At 37.7% G+C, this 15973-nt stretch overlaps 1 protein-coding gene across 1 annotated transcript; it reads right to left on the reverse strand.

Moving 5' to 3' along the window:
• Positions 1-1713: 1713 nt before the first annotated feature.
• On the reverse strand, positions 1714-9858 carry LOC128520777 (E3 ubiquitin-protein ligase TRIM39-like). The gene is made up of 2 exons (XM_053495172.1): positions 9741-9858; positions 1714-2237 (listed from the first exon to the last, which is right to left on the reverse strand). The coding sequence occupies exons 1-2, from the start codon at positions 9856-9858 to the stop codon at positions 1714-1716; spliced, it is 642 nt and encodes a 213-aa protein (XP_053351147.1).
• Positions 9859-15973: the final 6115 nt, after the last annotated feature.

The following is a 15973-nucleotide window of genomic DNA, read 5'->3' on the forward strand; positions in this document are numbered from 1 at the left end:
TATCAATATTATTTAATATTGTTACAATAATGTTTTAATAGAACAATGATAAGTATATATATATATATATAAGTACTTATATAGGTACTAAAATATAGGTTTTAAGACATTTTTTGTAGACTGCCAGCGATTCAGTTGTTCGGACATCTAGAGAAAGTTCATTCCACCAATGGGGCGTCAGAACAGAGAAGAGTTCTGGAGGCTGTGAGATGGTGGGAGCAGTCGAGCAGTGCTGGAGGATCGGAGGGAGCATGATGCAGTATCACACGTGACCCTTCCTAAATACACAGCATGTAAGCAGTTAAGCAAACTGGATGTGTTTAGCTGTGTGTGTTAATAACCCAGTGTACACCAGTTTGATTGTAAATGTGACTGGTATGTGAGTGTAAGTGCTTTATCCTGGTCAGGGTCATGGTGGATCCAGAGACATTAAATTATTAAATTTCCTGAAGTCCTACATGTTCATACTCATATTCATATTTGTGATGGCTATGTCATGTGTCCCAGGGACTTCAAAGGTGGATGGATTTGATTGCGGCACAAGAGACGGCGGCTAAAGGACTACACAAGCTGCCGTGGCACTTTCACTTTCGCTGAGAGCCAGCCTTCACAATCCAACCACTATAGAGGTTAAGGCCCTCTTTCCCAGCCGGGATTCCCACTGTGGTTATCGGAGGAACAAACCCCAGGTCAGAGATCTCACACCTGAAATGGAGATGGAGAAAATGTTAGTTAAGGCTGTAAATTAAACTCAAGTGACAGAGCTGAAAACTTGCCCTTACCAAGATGGCGGCGTCACTGACGTGTCTGACTCAACTTCATGAGGCGTCTACATTCTTTAAGAGCTTCTAAGAGAAATCAGATTAACAACACAAACACAGAATAATCCAGTAACTGGACTAACATCTGTGTTTATTTATATAATTTATAGAAATCTAATAACAGCTTTAATCTGATTGTAACTGCCGAAATCAGATAATGATGGTATTATTAGGGTTAAAGTAAACACACTTCATTATAGACTTGCCATGTTTCAACTGTTTATAGAGTTAATGTTTATTTTATGTCCACCAGGTGTTCCCTCTGACCTTCACCTCATAATAAAATCTCCCTGAGGAGAAACTCTGCTTTCCCACAACACAGCCATTATATTTAAACCTCTCTGGTGTATCAGTGAGATTCTCCTGTTCTGTGTCTCCACGTGTCACTTGTTTTCCATCAGCAGAAACTCAAGAATATCGAGGATGAGCTGTATCAGGATCTAAAGTCACATCACTGAGAAACACACAAACACACACACGCATACACACATGCGCACACACACGCACACACACACACACAATTAATTAAAAGATAACAATGAAACTGAACTTCTCTCTCTCTCTCTCTCTCTCTCACACACACACACACATACACACACACACAGCACACACACACAATTCATTCAAAGAAACTAGTTACTAAACTTCTCTCTTTCTCTCTCACACACACACACACACACAAACACCCTGTAAGATATTGATGGTATTATTAATGTAAACACACCTCATTATAGACTCGACATGTTTCAACTGTTTATATTTATTTTATACACAATAACATTTAGTCTCTAATTACATTTAATACAAATTATTATTTTGGTTTTAGTAAGTAAGTGATTATAGCCAACTGTAAAACATACAGTATAAAATGTTATAAACTATAATTCAGATGTTATTCAGTAACATCAGTGATGATCAGTGGATTATTGTCCCGAGTCCTGAAGTATGGATAGAGTTTCTCATTGAAAGACTGACCAGTGAAAGAGTAGATATGAGATCTGGAGTTCACATCATAAAAGGAGACCAGACCTTCTTCATAATCCACAAACACCCCCACCTTCTCCACCTTCTCTCTCAGTGTGAGGGGGACAGGGGGATCAGCACAAGCCCAGTACTGATTCAACAACAGTTCCACAGTCCAGACTCCACCCTGAGGTGACCATGTAATCCAGTCCTTCCTGTTAACACTCTCTCTCATCACTCCTAATGTCCACCAGGTGTTCCCTCTGACCTGAACCTCATAATAAAATCTCCCTGAGGAGAAACTCTGCTTTGCCACAACACAGTGAGACGTAATAAACCTCTCTGGTGTATCAGTGAGATCCTCCAGTTCTGTGTCTTCATGCGTCACTTGTTTTCCATCAGCAGACACTCTGAGTTCAGGATGAGCTGTATCAGGATCCAGGGTCACATCCACTGAGAGAAACACACACACACACACACACACACACACACACACACACACACACACACATTTGTTTGTTTATGTGAAACAATGTTGGAAATATTTTTTTTTTGTTATTGAACTACACACACACACACACACAATTCATTCAGAAAAACAATCTTTCTCTCTCTGTCACACACACACACACACACACACACACGTCATTCAGAGAAACTGTTTGTGTGTGAAAAAGTATAAGTATTATAGATTTTTTTTGAGTAACTGAACTTCTCTCTCTCTCTGTCTCTCTGTCTCTCTCTCTCTCTCTCTCACACACACACACACACACACACAATCTTTCTCTTTTTGTCTCACACACACACACACACAGACACACAGACACACAGACACAAACATTTGTTTGTTTATGTGGAACAATGTTGGAAATCCATTTTCAGAGAAACTGAGTCAAAGATATTTTTTTGTTACTCAACTTCTCTCTCTGTCCCTCTCTCTTTCTCTCTCTCACACACACACACACACACACACACACACACACACACACACACACACACACACACACACAATTCATTCAGACACACACATTCTCTCTCTCTCTCTCACACACACACACACACACACACAATTCATTCAGACACACACATTCTCTCTCTCTCTCTCTCTCTCTCTCTCACACACACACACACACACACACACACACACACACACACACACACACCATTTCAATCAGACCTGGTAAAGTATGTAACGTCATTCAGAAGATTTACATGATTTAGAAAAGAACACAGAACTGACGACTCTGAGTCGACTCTGACCTTCAAAATCAACGGTTTCATGTCATTTATGTCTCTACTGAAACAATAAAATGTTTTGGTTCTGGGAAAAAAGTTGATTGGCTGCAAATGAAATGAGTACAGTGCAGAGGAACTTTTTTATTTTTTAAAAACAACAAAAGACCGGAAAAAGTTTAACATATTGGATTTTTGCTGGATGTACAAAGACTGTTTATAGAAATATCACCGAGTGAGAAGTGTTGTGAAACATCTGAAACTTTTAGACTTTAAAACTTTACTGTAACTACAGTATGCTTTATCTCTGGTTAATAAAGATGAATTGATTTTGTATTATTTTACTCTAATAATCTTTCGCTTTATCATGGGGGAGTTTGTGTAGTTTTCCCAAGAAGCAGAAAGTAACTACAGAAATGTGACAGATACGTGATGCATACGAGTGGGATGGGATGTTGATTTTGAGTCACTTCACTTCCACCAGGGAGGGGTTACGATTTTATTCTCTAAATATTTTACTACAATATCTTGTAACAGAAGATATAATAAAAGGTAGATTGCTAAAAGTTAAAGCATAATTTAAAATGTACTTTTGTCTTTATGTGTGTTTGATTATGTTAAGTGAAATTGAACATTATTAAACCAAAGAACACAATTGGCTATTAACATTATTAGACAATTTCCCTTTTTTTAAATAAAAAAAATAGCAGTCAGCTTTTAATTTACGTTGGTCTTTGGTAAAATCCAGATTAAACAGTTGTTTTAACAGCACACTCTCAATGTCACAAAAGTTTTAAATCAGCCAAAAAATTATTCATCTCCATGTTTTTTTTCTAGTGATGTAAACCTATTCTGCCCCTTAAAGAAAAAATCAGAAACTCACAGATCTCATAGTGAGAGCATGCTTCCAGGACGTTACAGTTTTTTCTAAATTGCTAAAACACTAAGTCCCATTGTAAAAACTAAACTGTAAACTCTATTCTTCTGGTTAGGGCACAATTTGCAAATCTGAATCTCCCATTTATCACACCTGTAAACACATTCTCACACACAAAACACATTTAGCAGTGTGGTGCACTTCTACCCAGACTGGTGCACACAGGCTACAGAAGTTAAACACAACTAACACACTGTTTTCATCATTTACACACTACCACTCAAAATTAAAAACACATGTGTCCAAACAGTGAACCCAATTAGTAAACAGTATATACTGTTAGCCTAGTCAAATGCAAATGGCATGAGTGGATCCAACAATGGAGCAATACAATAGAAGAGGAAGAGGAGTCCGTGTCAGAGGTGGTGGGCAAGGACTAAAACCAAGAAGAAGATCTGTAATTTCAAATGACATTCGAGCAACTGTCATAGATCATGTTCTAGTGCATGGCATGACTATGAGGGAGGCAGGGCAACGTGTCCAACCAAACCTAAGCAGGTTCTCAGTGGCTACTATAATCCAGACCTTCAGAGAAGAAAACAGGTAAAAGTATACTTGTCTCAGTAAGGAGGCAATGAAAGATATTTTTTCCATGGTACTGTCTTTGAAAACATTTACTAAATAAAATATATATATGTGGTATATACAGTGGTGGCCAAAAGTTTTGAGAATTACATAAATATTGGAAATTGGAAAAGTTGCTGCTTAAGTTTTTATAATAGCAATTTGCATATACTCCAGAATGTTATGAAGAGTGATCAGATGAATTGCATAGTCCTTCTTTGCCATGAAAATTAACTTAATCCCAAAAAACCTTTCCACTGCATTTCATTGCTGTCATTAAAGGACCTGCTGAGATCATTTCAGTAATCGTCTTGTTAACTCAGGTGAGAATGTTGACGAGCACAAGGCTGGAGATCATTATGTCAGGCTGATTGGGTTAGAATGGCAGACTTGACATGTTAAAAGGAGGGTGATGCTTAAAATCATTGTTCTTCCATTGTTAACCATGGTGACCTGCAAAGAAACGCGTGCAGCTATCATTGCGTTGCATAAAAATGGCTTCACAGGCAAGGATATTGTGGCTACTAGGATTCCACCTAAATCAACAATTTATAGGATCATCAAGAACTTCAAGGAAAGAGGTTCAATTCTTGTTAAGAAGGCTTCAGGGCATCCAAGAAAGTCCAGCAAGCACCAGGATCGTCTCCTAAAGAGGATTCATCTGCGGGATCGGTGTGCCACCAGTGCAGAGCATGCGGTGTGAGCGCATCTGCACACACAGTGAGGCGAAGACTTTTGGAAGATTGCCTGGTGTCAAGAAGGACAGCAAAGAAGCCACTTTTCTCCAAAAAAACATCAGGGACAGATTGATCTTCTGCAGAAAGTATGGTGAATGGACTGCTGAGGACTGGGGCAAAGTCATATTCTCCGATGAAGCCTCTTTCCGTTGATTTGGGGCATCTGGAAAAAGGCTTGTCTGGAAAATAAAAGGCAAGCGCTACCATCAGTCCTGTGTCATGTTAACAGTAAAGCATCCTGAGACCATTCATGTGTGGGGTTGCTTTTCATCCAAGGGAGTGGGCTCACTCACAATTTTGCCCAAAAACACAGCCATGAATAAAGAATGGTACCAAAACACCCTCCAACAGCAACTTCTTCCAACAATCCAACAACAGTTTGGTGAAGAACAGTGCATTTTCCAGCACGATGGAGCACCGTGCCATAAGGCAAAAGTGATAACGAAGTAACTCGGGGACCAAAACGTTGAAATTTTGGGTCCATGGCCTGGAAACTCCCCAGATCTTAATCCCATTGAGAACTTGTGGTCAATCCTCAAGAGGTGGGTGGACAAACAAAAACCCACTAATTCTGACAAACTAAGAAGTGATTATGAAAGAATGGGTTGCTATCAGTCAGGATTTGGCCCAGAAGTTGATTGAGAGCATGCCCAGTCGAATTGTAGAGGTCCTGACGAAGAAGGGCCAACACTGCAAATACTGACTCTTTGCATAAATGTCATGTAATTGTCGATAAAAGCTTTTGAAATGTATGAAGTGCTTGTAATTATATTTCAGTACATCACAGAAACAACTGAAACAAAGATCTAAAAGCATTTAGCAGCAAACTTTGTGAAAACTAATATTTGTGTCATTCTCAAAACTTTTGGCCATGACTGTATATGTATATACTATATATATGTGTATGAGTATGTATGTGTATATATGTACATGCTGTATGTACATACTGTATGTACATACTGTATATATATATATATATATATATATATATATATATATATATTAGTGCTGTCAAAATTAGCGCGTTAACGCATGCGATTAATTTGAAATATTTAATGCATTAAAAAAATTTAACGCAATTAACTCGGTTGCAGTTTTTTTTTATTTCCTGTTGTGGCCGACGTGTGTTCAACGTGCAAAGAAGTATGGATTAGACCAAGGAAGGACTTTTAGATGGAAAGTTTCAGTATAAAACTCTGCCGGATGGTTCTGTGGATAAAACAAAAGTAATCTGTACATTTTGCAAAGACGAATTTAAATACCACAGAAGTAATTCGTCTTTGACATCACTTAAAAGCAAAACACCCCACTGAAACAATCTCTACAGGGCCTCGCCAATGTAAATTGCATTGATTGTTTTGAAATTCAAATGACACAAATGGCACATACCTGTGTTTTTATTTCTGTAATAAATATGGCTTTCAAGCCAACAGTTAATTTGGAGGATATTGATGGTTTATTGCAGGTATGTTGTTTACATGAGAAAATCTGTGTTACAGGTTAAACAAAAATTCCAATAAACAATCATATTTGAATTTAAATAGTTTTATTGTCTTGAAATTGTCTTGAGTTTACATTAATTATTTACATTTACATATCCAAAAAGTTTCAGTCTTTAAATTGTGATTAATCGCGATTAATTGCAAAAGAAATGTGCGATTAATTAGTTAATTTTTTTTAATCAATTGACAGCACTAATATATATATAATTTGCTGTATATATATATATATATATATATATATATACTGTATGCATGTGTATACTTCTAACTAAATGTTGTTGTTTTTTTAGAACTGAAAGACGGCCACATGAGGGTGGAAGAACAGGCATGTTCTCATAATACCAGGAGACACTTATTGTGGATATGGTCCATCAAAATAATGCAATTCGACTGCGTGAAATACAGCAGCGGATTACAGAAGACAACATACATTTTGAGGGAATAAATAGTGTGTGTCTGTCAACAATTGACCGTGTCCTGTAACGCAACAAGATAAGGATGAAACAAGTTTATCGGGTACCATTTGAGCGAAACAGTGAGAGTGAAAGAGCAATGATGTCAGTATGTGCAAGTAAGTAAACTTTTACAGTAAACTTAGTACTAGAATGTACACTGTATTGTCTGGGAAGCAGCACATGTATGCACCATACTGTGTCATTTACAGAACTAAATGTAGTTTGTTTCCACTGTGTGCAGAGAATCTTTGAGCTTGACTCAATGGTTAGGCCTCATGAATACATCTTCATGGATGAAGCCGGATTCAATCTAGCCAAAAGGAGAAGAAAAGGTCACAAGGTCATAGGTCAATGTGCCATTATTGAACTGCCTGGCCAGCGTGGTGGAAATGTAACTACAGTATCTGCGCTGCCATCAACAGCTATGGGGTTCTCCACAGTAATGTTACTGTTGAGCCATACAACTCCGAAATTCTACTAACATTCCTGGATGGTCTACGGGATGTTTTGCTTGAGCATCCCATGTATGTTATCATTTAGGACAATGTGAGCTTTCACCGTGGTCCAAGTATACGTGATTAGTTTCATAATAAGCAACATTTTAAACCCTATTGAGGAGTTTTTCTTGGCATGGAGATGGAAAGTATATGACCAAAACCCTTTCACACAAGCAATGAATGGAGCATGTGGTGAGATTGGAGTTAGATCTTTGCCAGGGCTGAAGTCGGCATGCTAAAGGATTCTCTCTTCGTTGCCTTGCAGGGGAGAACATGGCATGTGATGTGGATGAAGTCCTGTGGCCTCACCCAGCACAGAGGCATGATGCTAAGGCAGAATAAATTATCTGAATATGCTGTAAAATATACATTTAAAACTTTTTGTTTAAATGTGAGTACAAGAATAAACGAATAAATATTATTTTACCGTTATTCCACAGTGTTTTGTATTTATTTATCTAGTGTGTAATCGTTGCTAAGTTGTGTTTGCACATTAAATGGTTTTGTGGGGTTTTTGACAGTAGTGCTTGATTTTGAGTAAAGTTCAAGTTGTTTTGGGTCAAATGTTTGGTTTTGCAACAGAAGTCGGAGGTTTTGTGACTGTAGCTTGAATTTTAGAGCTTGTGTTTTGAGACAAAGATGAGATTTTAGGAAATGTGTTTTAGCAATTCAGAAAAAACTGTAATCAAATGGATGCACCATCCAAATACTTTTTTAGCTTGGGGGGGAAAAATTGACAAATTATGCTTTGAAAATTGAAACATCTCATTGGATACTCGCCTCCCAATAAAATATCACAATGCATAGGATTTTATAAACATCCAGATTCAATATTACATTTTCCTTAAGTTTGTTACAATTTTACACCTTAAAAGTTTCATGATTATATATATTATAACATTATATATCATTAGTTTTCTCACTTAAAAAGCATTTAAACAGTACAAACTAACTTCAAATACAAGAGTTTAATACAACATTTAACTGAGCAGTACGTATGTGTAATCCAGCATGAATATTATTTCTAAACAAATTTAGCAAATAATTCACTGTGTACCACTTATAGGATTATGAAGAAATGGTGGCATATTATCTCATTAAATACCTCTAAAGTCTCAAAACTCAATCTGACAATGGGCACATGGGTGCACACGGATGGAGTTTTCAACTAATTGGTGCTCACAGTGTTTTGAGACTGGTGTAAGCGTGTGTAATGAGTGGATTTGAGACTAACAAATTTTGCATTTCAAAATGACACTTAGTTTTGAAAAAATTACACACTTTAAATGCACTGAAAAACAGTTCTCTGCATAAGACACAACAATCTGACATAAAGTCCTCATTGAAGTTAACTCTTCAATGAGGATGTAAGCACAATAAAAATAACACCTTTTTTTTTTTTTTTTACAACAACAATTGAAGACATTGCAGAGAGAGGAAGAGGGAGGTTGATAATAAGAGGGGGAGGAAGAGTGAGAGGTAGGGGTAGAACAGGTAGAGGACTTCATGGCCAAAGAAGACAAACACTTTCAAATAAAATCAGAGCAACTTTAGTAGATCATGTCATCAACCATGGGCTGACAATGCGTGAGGCTGGACAGAGAGTGCAGCCAAACTTGAGCCGTTTTACTGTCGCCTCTGTCATCCGGACCTTTAGACTGGAGAACAGGTATGTAACCAAAATTTCATGTAGTACACATGTAGTATACTCCATGTCTAGTGTATCAGTCGGGTGACACCTGTTTACTTAGTGTATGACATCAGCCATTCATGAACTGTACAAGATTTCTGTACAGTGTACTCTATTGTGGGGGAAAATATTTAGCCTGCATTGTCCAAGCCCTATATATATATATTTATTTTACTATATTAACTGCAGTATACTACACGGAACATTGTTTCCCAGTGTACTGGATAACACCATATTAACTGATTTTTGTTCTTTGTTTTCAGGGAGTACTGGAAATGGATGCTCATGCAATCCCACGAGTTCATCTTTATAGACGAGGCTGGGTTCAACCTAGCAAAGACCAGAAGGGGGAGAAATGTCATTGGCCACAGAACCATTATAGATGTTCTTGGCCAACGTGGTGGGAACATCACAATGTGCGCTGCCATCTCCAGTATGCATGGTGTCCTCCACCGTCATGCCAACCTTGGACCATACAACACAGCCCATATTGTCACATTTCTGGACAGACTTCATAACATTCTTATACCACCAGAGCGTATGAATGATGCAGACCATCAAAGAAACCGGTACCTTGTAGTATGGGACAACGTGAGCTTTCATCGTGCAGCCCCAGTTCAAAATGTTTTGCTGACCACCCAACATGTCTCGTGCAATCCCTCCCACTATACTCACCATTTTTGAACCCACAGAAGAGTTCTTTTCGGCATGGCGGTGGAAGGTATACGACCGGCAGCCCTTTGTGCGCATGCCTCTTGTGCAGGCCATGGAAGAGGCATGTGATGAGATTGATGTGGGTGCAATTCAGGGATGGATAAGGCACTCAAGGCGCTTCTTCCCTCGATGTCTGGCAAGGGAAGATATTGCATGTGATGTTGATGAGGCGTTGTGGCTGTGCAGCAAAATGCTGCCTAATCATTTTTCTTGCCCCCTTTTTTTTTTTTACGGTAATATATTTTTTCAGAAATTTTTTTTTTTAGTTTACTGTTTTTTGTAAGAATATTTTTGTTCAGTCCCATGTAAATATATCTGCTGTGCATATGTTGCACTGATTTGTTTACTGTAGTAAAAAAAAAAAATGTTGCAACAGCATGTGTGTGTATCTGCAAATATTTCTGTGAACAATCTGATACATATTTTAGTATTATGGCAAAGGATACTAAAGATGGGGGTGCTATTCATTATGCCCAACAGTGTGTACATAGATGGTTAGGCAAAAATCTGGTAATATGAATGAAGTGTGTGCCATTTTATGCAAAAGTTTGATTTTGATAAAGCTATGTGTAGTTTCGGTTGCAGTGCTTCATTCTGCAGGATATATGAGGTATTTTGCAGTTTGTGTGTGTGGTTTTGTGAATTGTGTTAAGTATTTTGATAAAACCAGACTGGTTTGAAAAATTGTGTGTTAGCAATTAGAAAAAAGTAACGTATGTGTAATGCCACTACCTGGAAGCTTCTCTGCTCTGTCCAGAATCATTAATATCTGAGGCTAATGGGCTGATCCGAGATCACTAGTCATGGCCAATCAAACCTAAAATCAGCCAATTCTAGTCACTGGCCGATAGCCCAGTTCATCTCTTTTATGAATGTAAAAATACTTTTTGCAGTCAATGTGGTGATATGTGAATAGCCACACAAAAGAATCTTGATTCATAACTGAACTGATTTCCCCCCATCTCTAATTTAAACAATACGAAATTACTTCAAATACAAGAGTTTTATATTTAACATAAACTAAACAGAGTGCACAACCTGTAGGATGATAAAGAAACAGTGATGTTTTACACCTGACATCTTGTACGCGTGTTAAGCAACTGCAAGCACAGTGCAGACAGCTTTATTTAGTGGCATTCACTGGGGGACAGCAAAGAAAGAATTTCATTGTAAGGGGAAAAATGTTTCTTTACTGTGCATATGACAATAAAACTTAAAACTTTGTGAGCGTACACAGCTTCTAATGCGGATACGCACAGAAATCTTTTACGCCATATTTATCTTACATACAAATACTCTTCTACCACGTACATATGGGAGGGTGGAAATTAGCACCTTCACTTGAGCATAGCCTCTACAGCTGACATGAACATGATTATTGTAACAGCAATACAGTCGAACATTTCACCATAAAAATAACTAGATTACATCACTGAATATAGTCATGAAAGTGTGCAATTACCTTCTTCTTCTTCTATATTACAATGAGCAGAAAGTCATTGTCTTCTCCTTCTGTGCGCACAGTCAGTGTCACTATTAAACTAAAAGCCTTAAATTGCCAGTTCACATTAATAAACACTTTGAGGGTCATTTACACTCACACTGTTACCCAAAAAAGCATTTTCATGTCATTGGTTAGTTGCGACACGAAAAATTATATTAGAGGTATTTGCGGGAAGGCTAAGAAATGTTTTAGAGAAAGTCATGAATACAGATCAAACGTATGTATGTTTGAAATATCTATATTCAATAATATCGCTCTGATTCAAGGCATTTTAAAAATTTTAAGATTATACATTTTAAATATAATTATTTTTATAAGTATGATTTCCCTAGACCAAGAAAAAGCATTTGATAGTGTAGAGCACAGATATCTATGAATAACCAACTTTCGTCCTGATTTTATTAAGAAAAAAAAGTTTTACATAATAGCATTGGGAGTGTGCTGAAAGTTAATGGTGGCTTGAGTGTGCATTTTAAATAGAGGGGCTAGACAAGCATGTTCACTGAAAGGTATGCCCCGGCCCAGTGATAAAAACTTAGTTACATAATCTGAGAACTGATGGAACACATCATCTATTAGTGTATGCCGATGACATAATTTAAGTTTTAAACAAAATAATACGTACAAAAAAGGTGACGAAATTTCCTTTGCAAAAATAAACTGAGCAAAAAGTGAAGCAATTAGCGAAAGGTCTAAAAAGTTATCAACACTATCAGAGAAACTTGAATGGACAAGAGGAGGAATTAATCTAAACGATTTTAGTAGTCGTTGGGACTGCCTGCCAAGAAATGATTTATATCTACCTAATGAAGAGAGAGGACAAGCCTTAATGCATCTGCAAAGCATAATTACAGACTTTCGACCTACACTTTTTCTGGACAGTGTATGAGTATGAGAAAGAGAAAGAGTATGAGAGATCACTATGACTGAGAGATCACTATGATGGGACATAAGAGAGCTCATACTCTCTCCAAACATGGAAGTAAACACTAACCATTGTTTTACTACAAAAACCTTGCAATCATAGTTTCCTCTTAGTAAAAAACCTTTTTAAAGTTTGCGTGAAAGTTTATATATACACAATAAATGTATACAGTATATATACAGTATATACACAATAAAAGTGTGTATACATACAAAAGTTTGTGTGCTATTCTCAAATTAACAGAGGAAGAACATCCACAATCACTGTACAAGCAGAGAGCTTGTGTGTGTGTGTGTGAGAGAGAGAGAGAGCGAGAGATTGTGTGTGTGTGTAAAAGAGAGATTGTGTGTGTGTGTGAGAGAGATGTGTGTGTGTGAGAGAGAGAGATTGTGTGTGTGAGTGAGTGTGTGTGAGAGAGAGAGAGATTGTGTGTTTGTGTGTGTGTGTGTGTGTAAGAAAGATAGAGAGATTGTGTGTGTGTGTGTTTCGTTGCCCTGCCTCCCTCATAGTCATGCCATGCACCAGAACATGATCTATGACAGTTACTCGAATGTCATTTGAAATTACAGCTCATTCCTGATAGTAGGCTATCTGATAGTGTTAACTATGCGAATGTCCTGATTTGTAAAAATCGTAAAAATGTGTCGCCATCATCAGAAGACATGAATAAACTAATATATATATATATATATATATATATATATATATATACATATATACACTCAACAAAAATATAAACGCAACACCTTTGTTTCTGCTCCGATTTTTCATGAGATGGACTTAAATATCTAAAATTCATTCCAGATATTTATTCCACACAATATTACCATTTCTCTCAAACATTGTTCACAAATCAGTCTAAATGTGTGATAGTGAGCACTTCTGCTTTGCTGAGATAATCCATCCCACCTCACAGGTGTGCCACATCAAGATGCTGATCTGACATCATGAGTAGTGCACAGGTGTACCTTATACTGCCCACAATAAAAGGCCACCCTGGAATGTGCAGTTTTTTGCTTTATTGGGGGTCTGGGGACTCAGAACCGGTCAGTATCTGGTGTGACCACTATTTGCCTTATGCAGTGCAACACATCTTCTTCGCATAGAGTTTATCAGATTGTCAATTGTGGCCTGTGGAATGTTGGTCCACTCCTCTTCAATGGCTCTGCGAAGTTGTTGGATATTAGTGAGAACTGGTACACGCTGTCGTATACGCCGGTCAAGCACATCCCAAACATGCTTAACGGGTGACATGTCCGGTGAGTATGCTGGCCATGTAAGAACTGGGAGATTTTCAGCTTCCAAGAACTGTGTACAGATCCTTGCAACATGGGGCTGTGCATTATCTTGCCGAAACATGAGGTGATGTTCATGGATGTATGGCACAACAATGGGCCTCAGGATCTCATCATGGTATCTCTGTGCATTCAAAATGCCATCAATAAAATGTACCTGTGTTCTTCGTCCATAACAGATGCCTGCCCATACCATAACCCCACCACCACCATGGGCCACTCGATCCACAACATTGACATCAGCAAAGCGCTCACCCACACGACGCCACACACGCTGTCTGCCATCTGCCCTGAACAATGTAAACCGAGATTCATCCGTGAAGAGAATACCTCTCCAGCGTGCCAGATGCCATCGAATGTGAGCATTTGCCCACTCAAGTCTGTTACGGTGACGAGCTGGAGTCAGGCCAAATTGTTTGGTTATGCAAACCAATTGTTTCAGCAGCTGTCTGAGTGGCTGGTCTCAGACGATCTTGGAGGTGAACCTGCTGGATGTGGAGGTCCTGGGCTGGTGTGGTTACAGCATCTTGATGTGGCACACCTGTGAGATGGGATGGATTATCTCAGCAAAGCAGTAGTGCTCACTATCACACATTTAGACTGATTTGTGAACAATGTTTGAGAGAAATGGTAATATTGTGTATCTGGAATGAATTTTAGATCTTTAAGACCATCTCATAAAAAATCGGAGCAGAAACAAAGGTGTTGCGTTTATATTTTTGTTGAGTGTACATACATTTTAGGCATATATATATATATATATATATATATATATATAATTTGTGTAATTCACAAATTTACTGAATATATTATGTTTTTATGTGTATACTGTATGTGTTTGTATGTGAATATATTATATAAGTATGTGTTTGTGCACGCGTCTCATATGTAACATTCATACAAAAAATGCAATTCATGATAAGTGTATGTTGTTAAAGTATTTGTGGATATGTATGTAACGACGCGGCTTACGCGAGGAGCAGAGCCGCGCATAAACTGTTCAAAACAGGCTGGGTCGTGATACTGCGACACTTCGTGTGATAATTCGGTCGCACCGGTAAAAGGTGTCAGGGCCAAAGACAAAGCGCGCTAAAGAAAACACAGGCAAAGCCCAAGACCGCGGTGAAGTTGGTTTGACATTGGACGTTGGATATTCGAGCTCCGGCGACCAGATTTGTAGCGGCGATTCGCTGATTTGTAGCGGGGATTCGCTAACAGAGTCCGGCAAAAGCACGTCGCCTACTGCGCGAGTTAGGGACCGTCTGCAAATTACTGTCCGACTGAAATACGGATAATATTAATATTATAAACATTAATATTTAAAACAAATAAACGAATTATTGCTTCAAAATCTAATCTAGAATGTGTGTCCACCTGTCCTGCAAAGGGCACAAACTTTTTCTGTCAATATGATCACTTTTCATTTTTATTAATAATTAATATTTAATAATTATGCATTTTACTTCAAAACCTTCCAGGTCATGTGACCTATTGACTCAAAATCCATTCTAAAATGTGTGTCCACCTGTCCTGCAGAGGGCACAACATTTTTTTTGTCAATATTATCACTTTTCATTTTAATTAATAATTAATATTTAATAATTCTGCATTTTACTTCAATAATTTCCAGGTCATGTGACCTATTGCCTCAAAATCCATTCTAAAATGTGTGATCCCTTGTCCTACAGAGGGCACAACCTTTTTTGTCAATATTATTACTTTCCTTATTGATTAATAATTAATATTTATTAATTCTGCATTTTACTTTAATACCATCCAGGTCATGGGACTTATTGCCTCAAAATCCATTCTAAAATGTGTGTCCACCTGTCCTGCAGAGGGCACAACCTTTTTTTTGTCAATATTATCACTTTTCATTTTTATTAATAATTAATATTTAATAATTATGCATTTTACTTCAATACCTTCCAGGTCATGTGACCTATTGACTCAAAATCTATTCTAAAATGTGTGTCCACCTGTCCTGCAGAGGGCACAACCTTTTTTTGTCAATATTATCACTTTTCATTTTTATTAATAATTAATATTTAATAATTCTGCATTTTACTTCAATACCTTCCAGGTCATGTGACCTATTGACTCAAAATCTATTCTAAAATGTGTGTCCACCTGTCC

This window comes from Clarias gariepinus, chromosome 1 (genome assembly GCF_024256425.1).
Source record: "Clarias gariepinus isolate MV-2021 ecotype Netherlands chromosome 1, CGAR_prim_01v2, whole genome shotgun sequence".
In the NCBI taxonomy this organism is placed as follows: Eukaryota; Metazoa; Chordata; class Actinopteri; order Siluriformes; family Clariidae; genus Clarias; species Clarias gariepinus.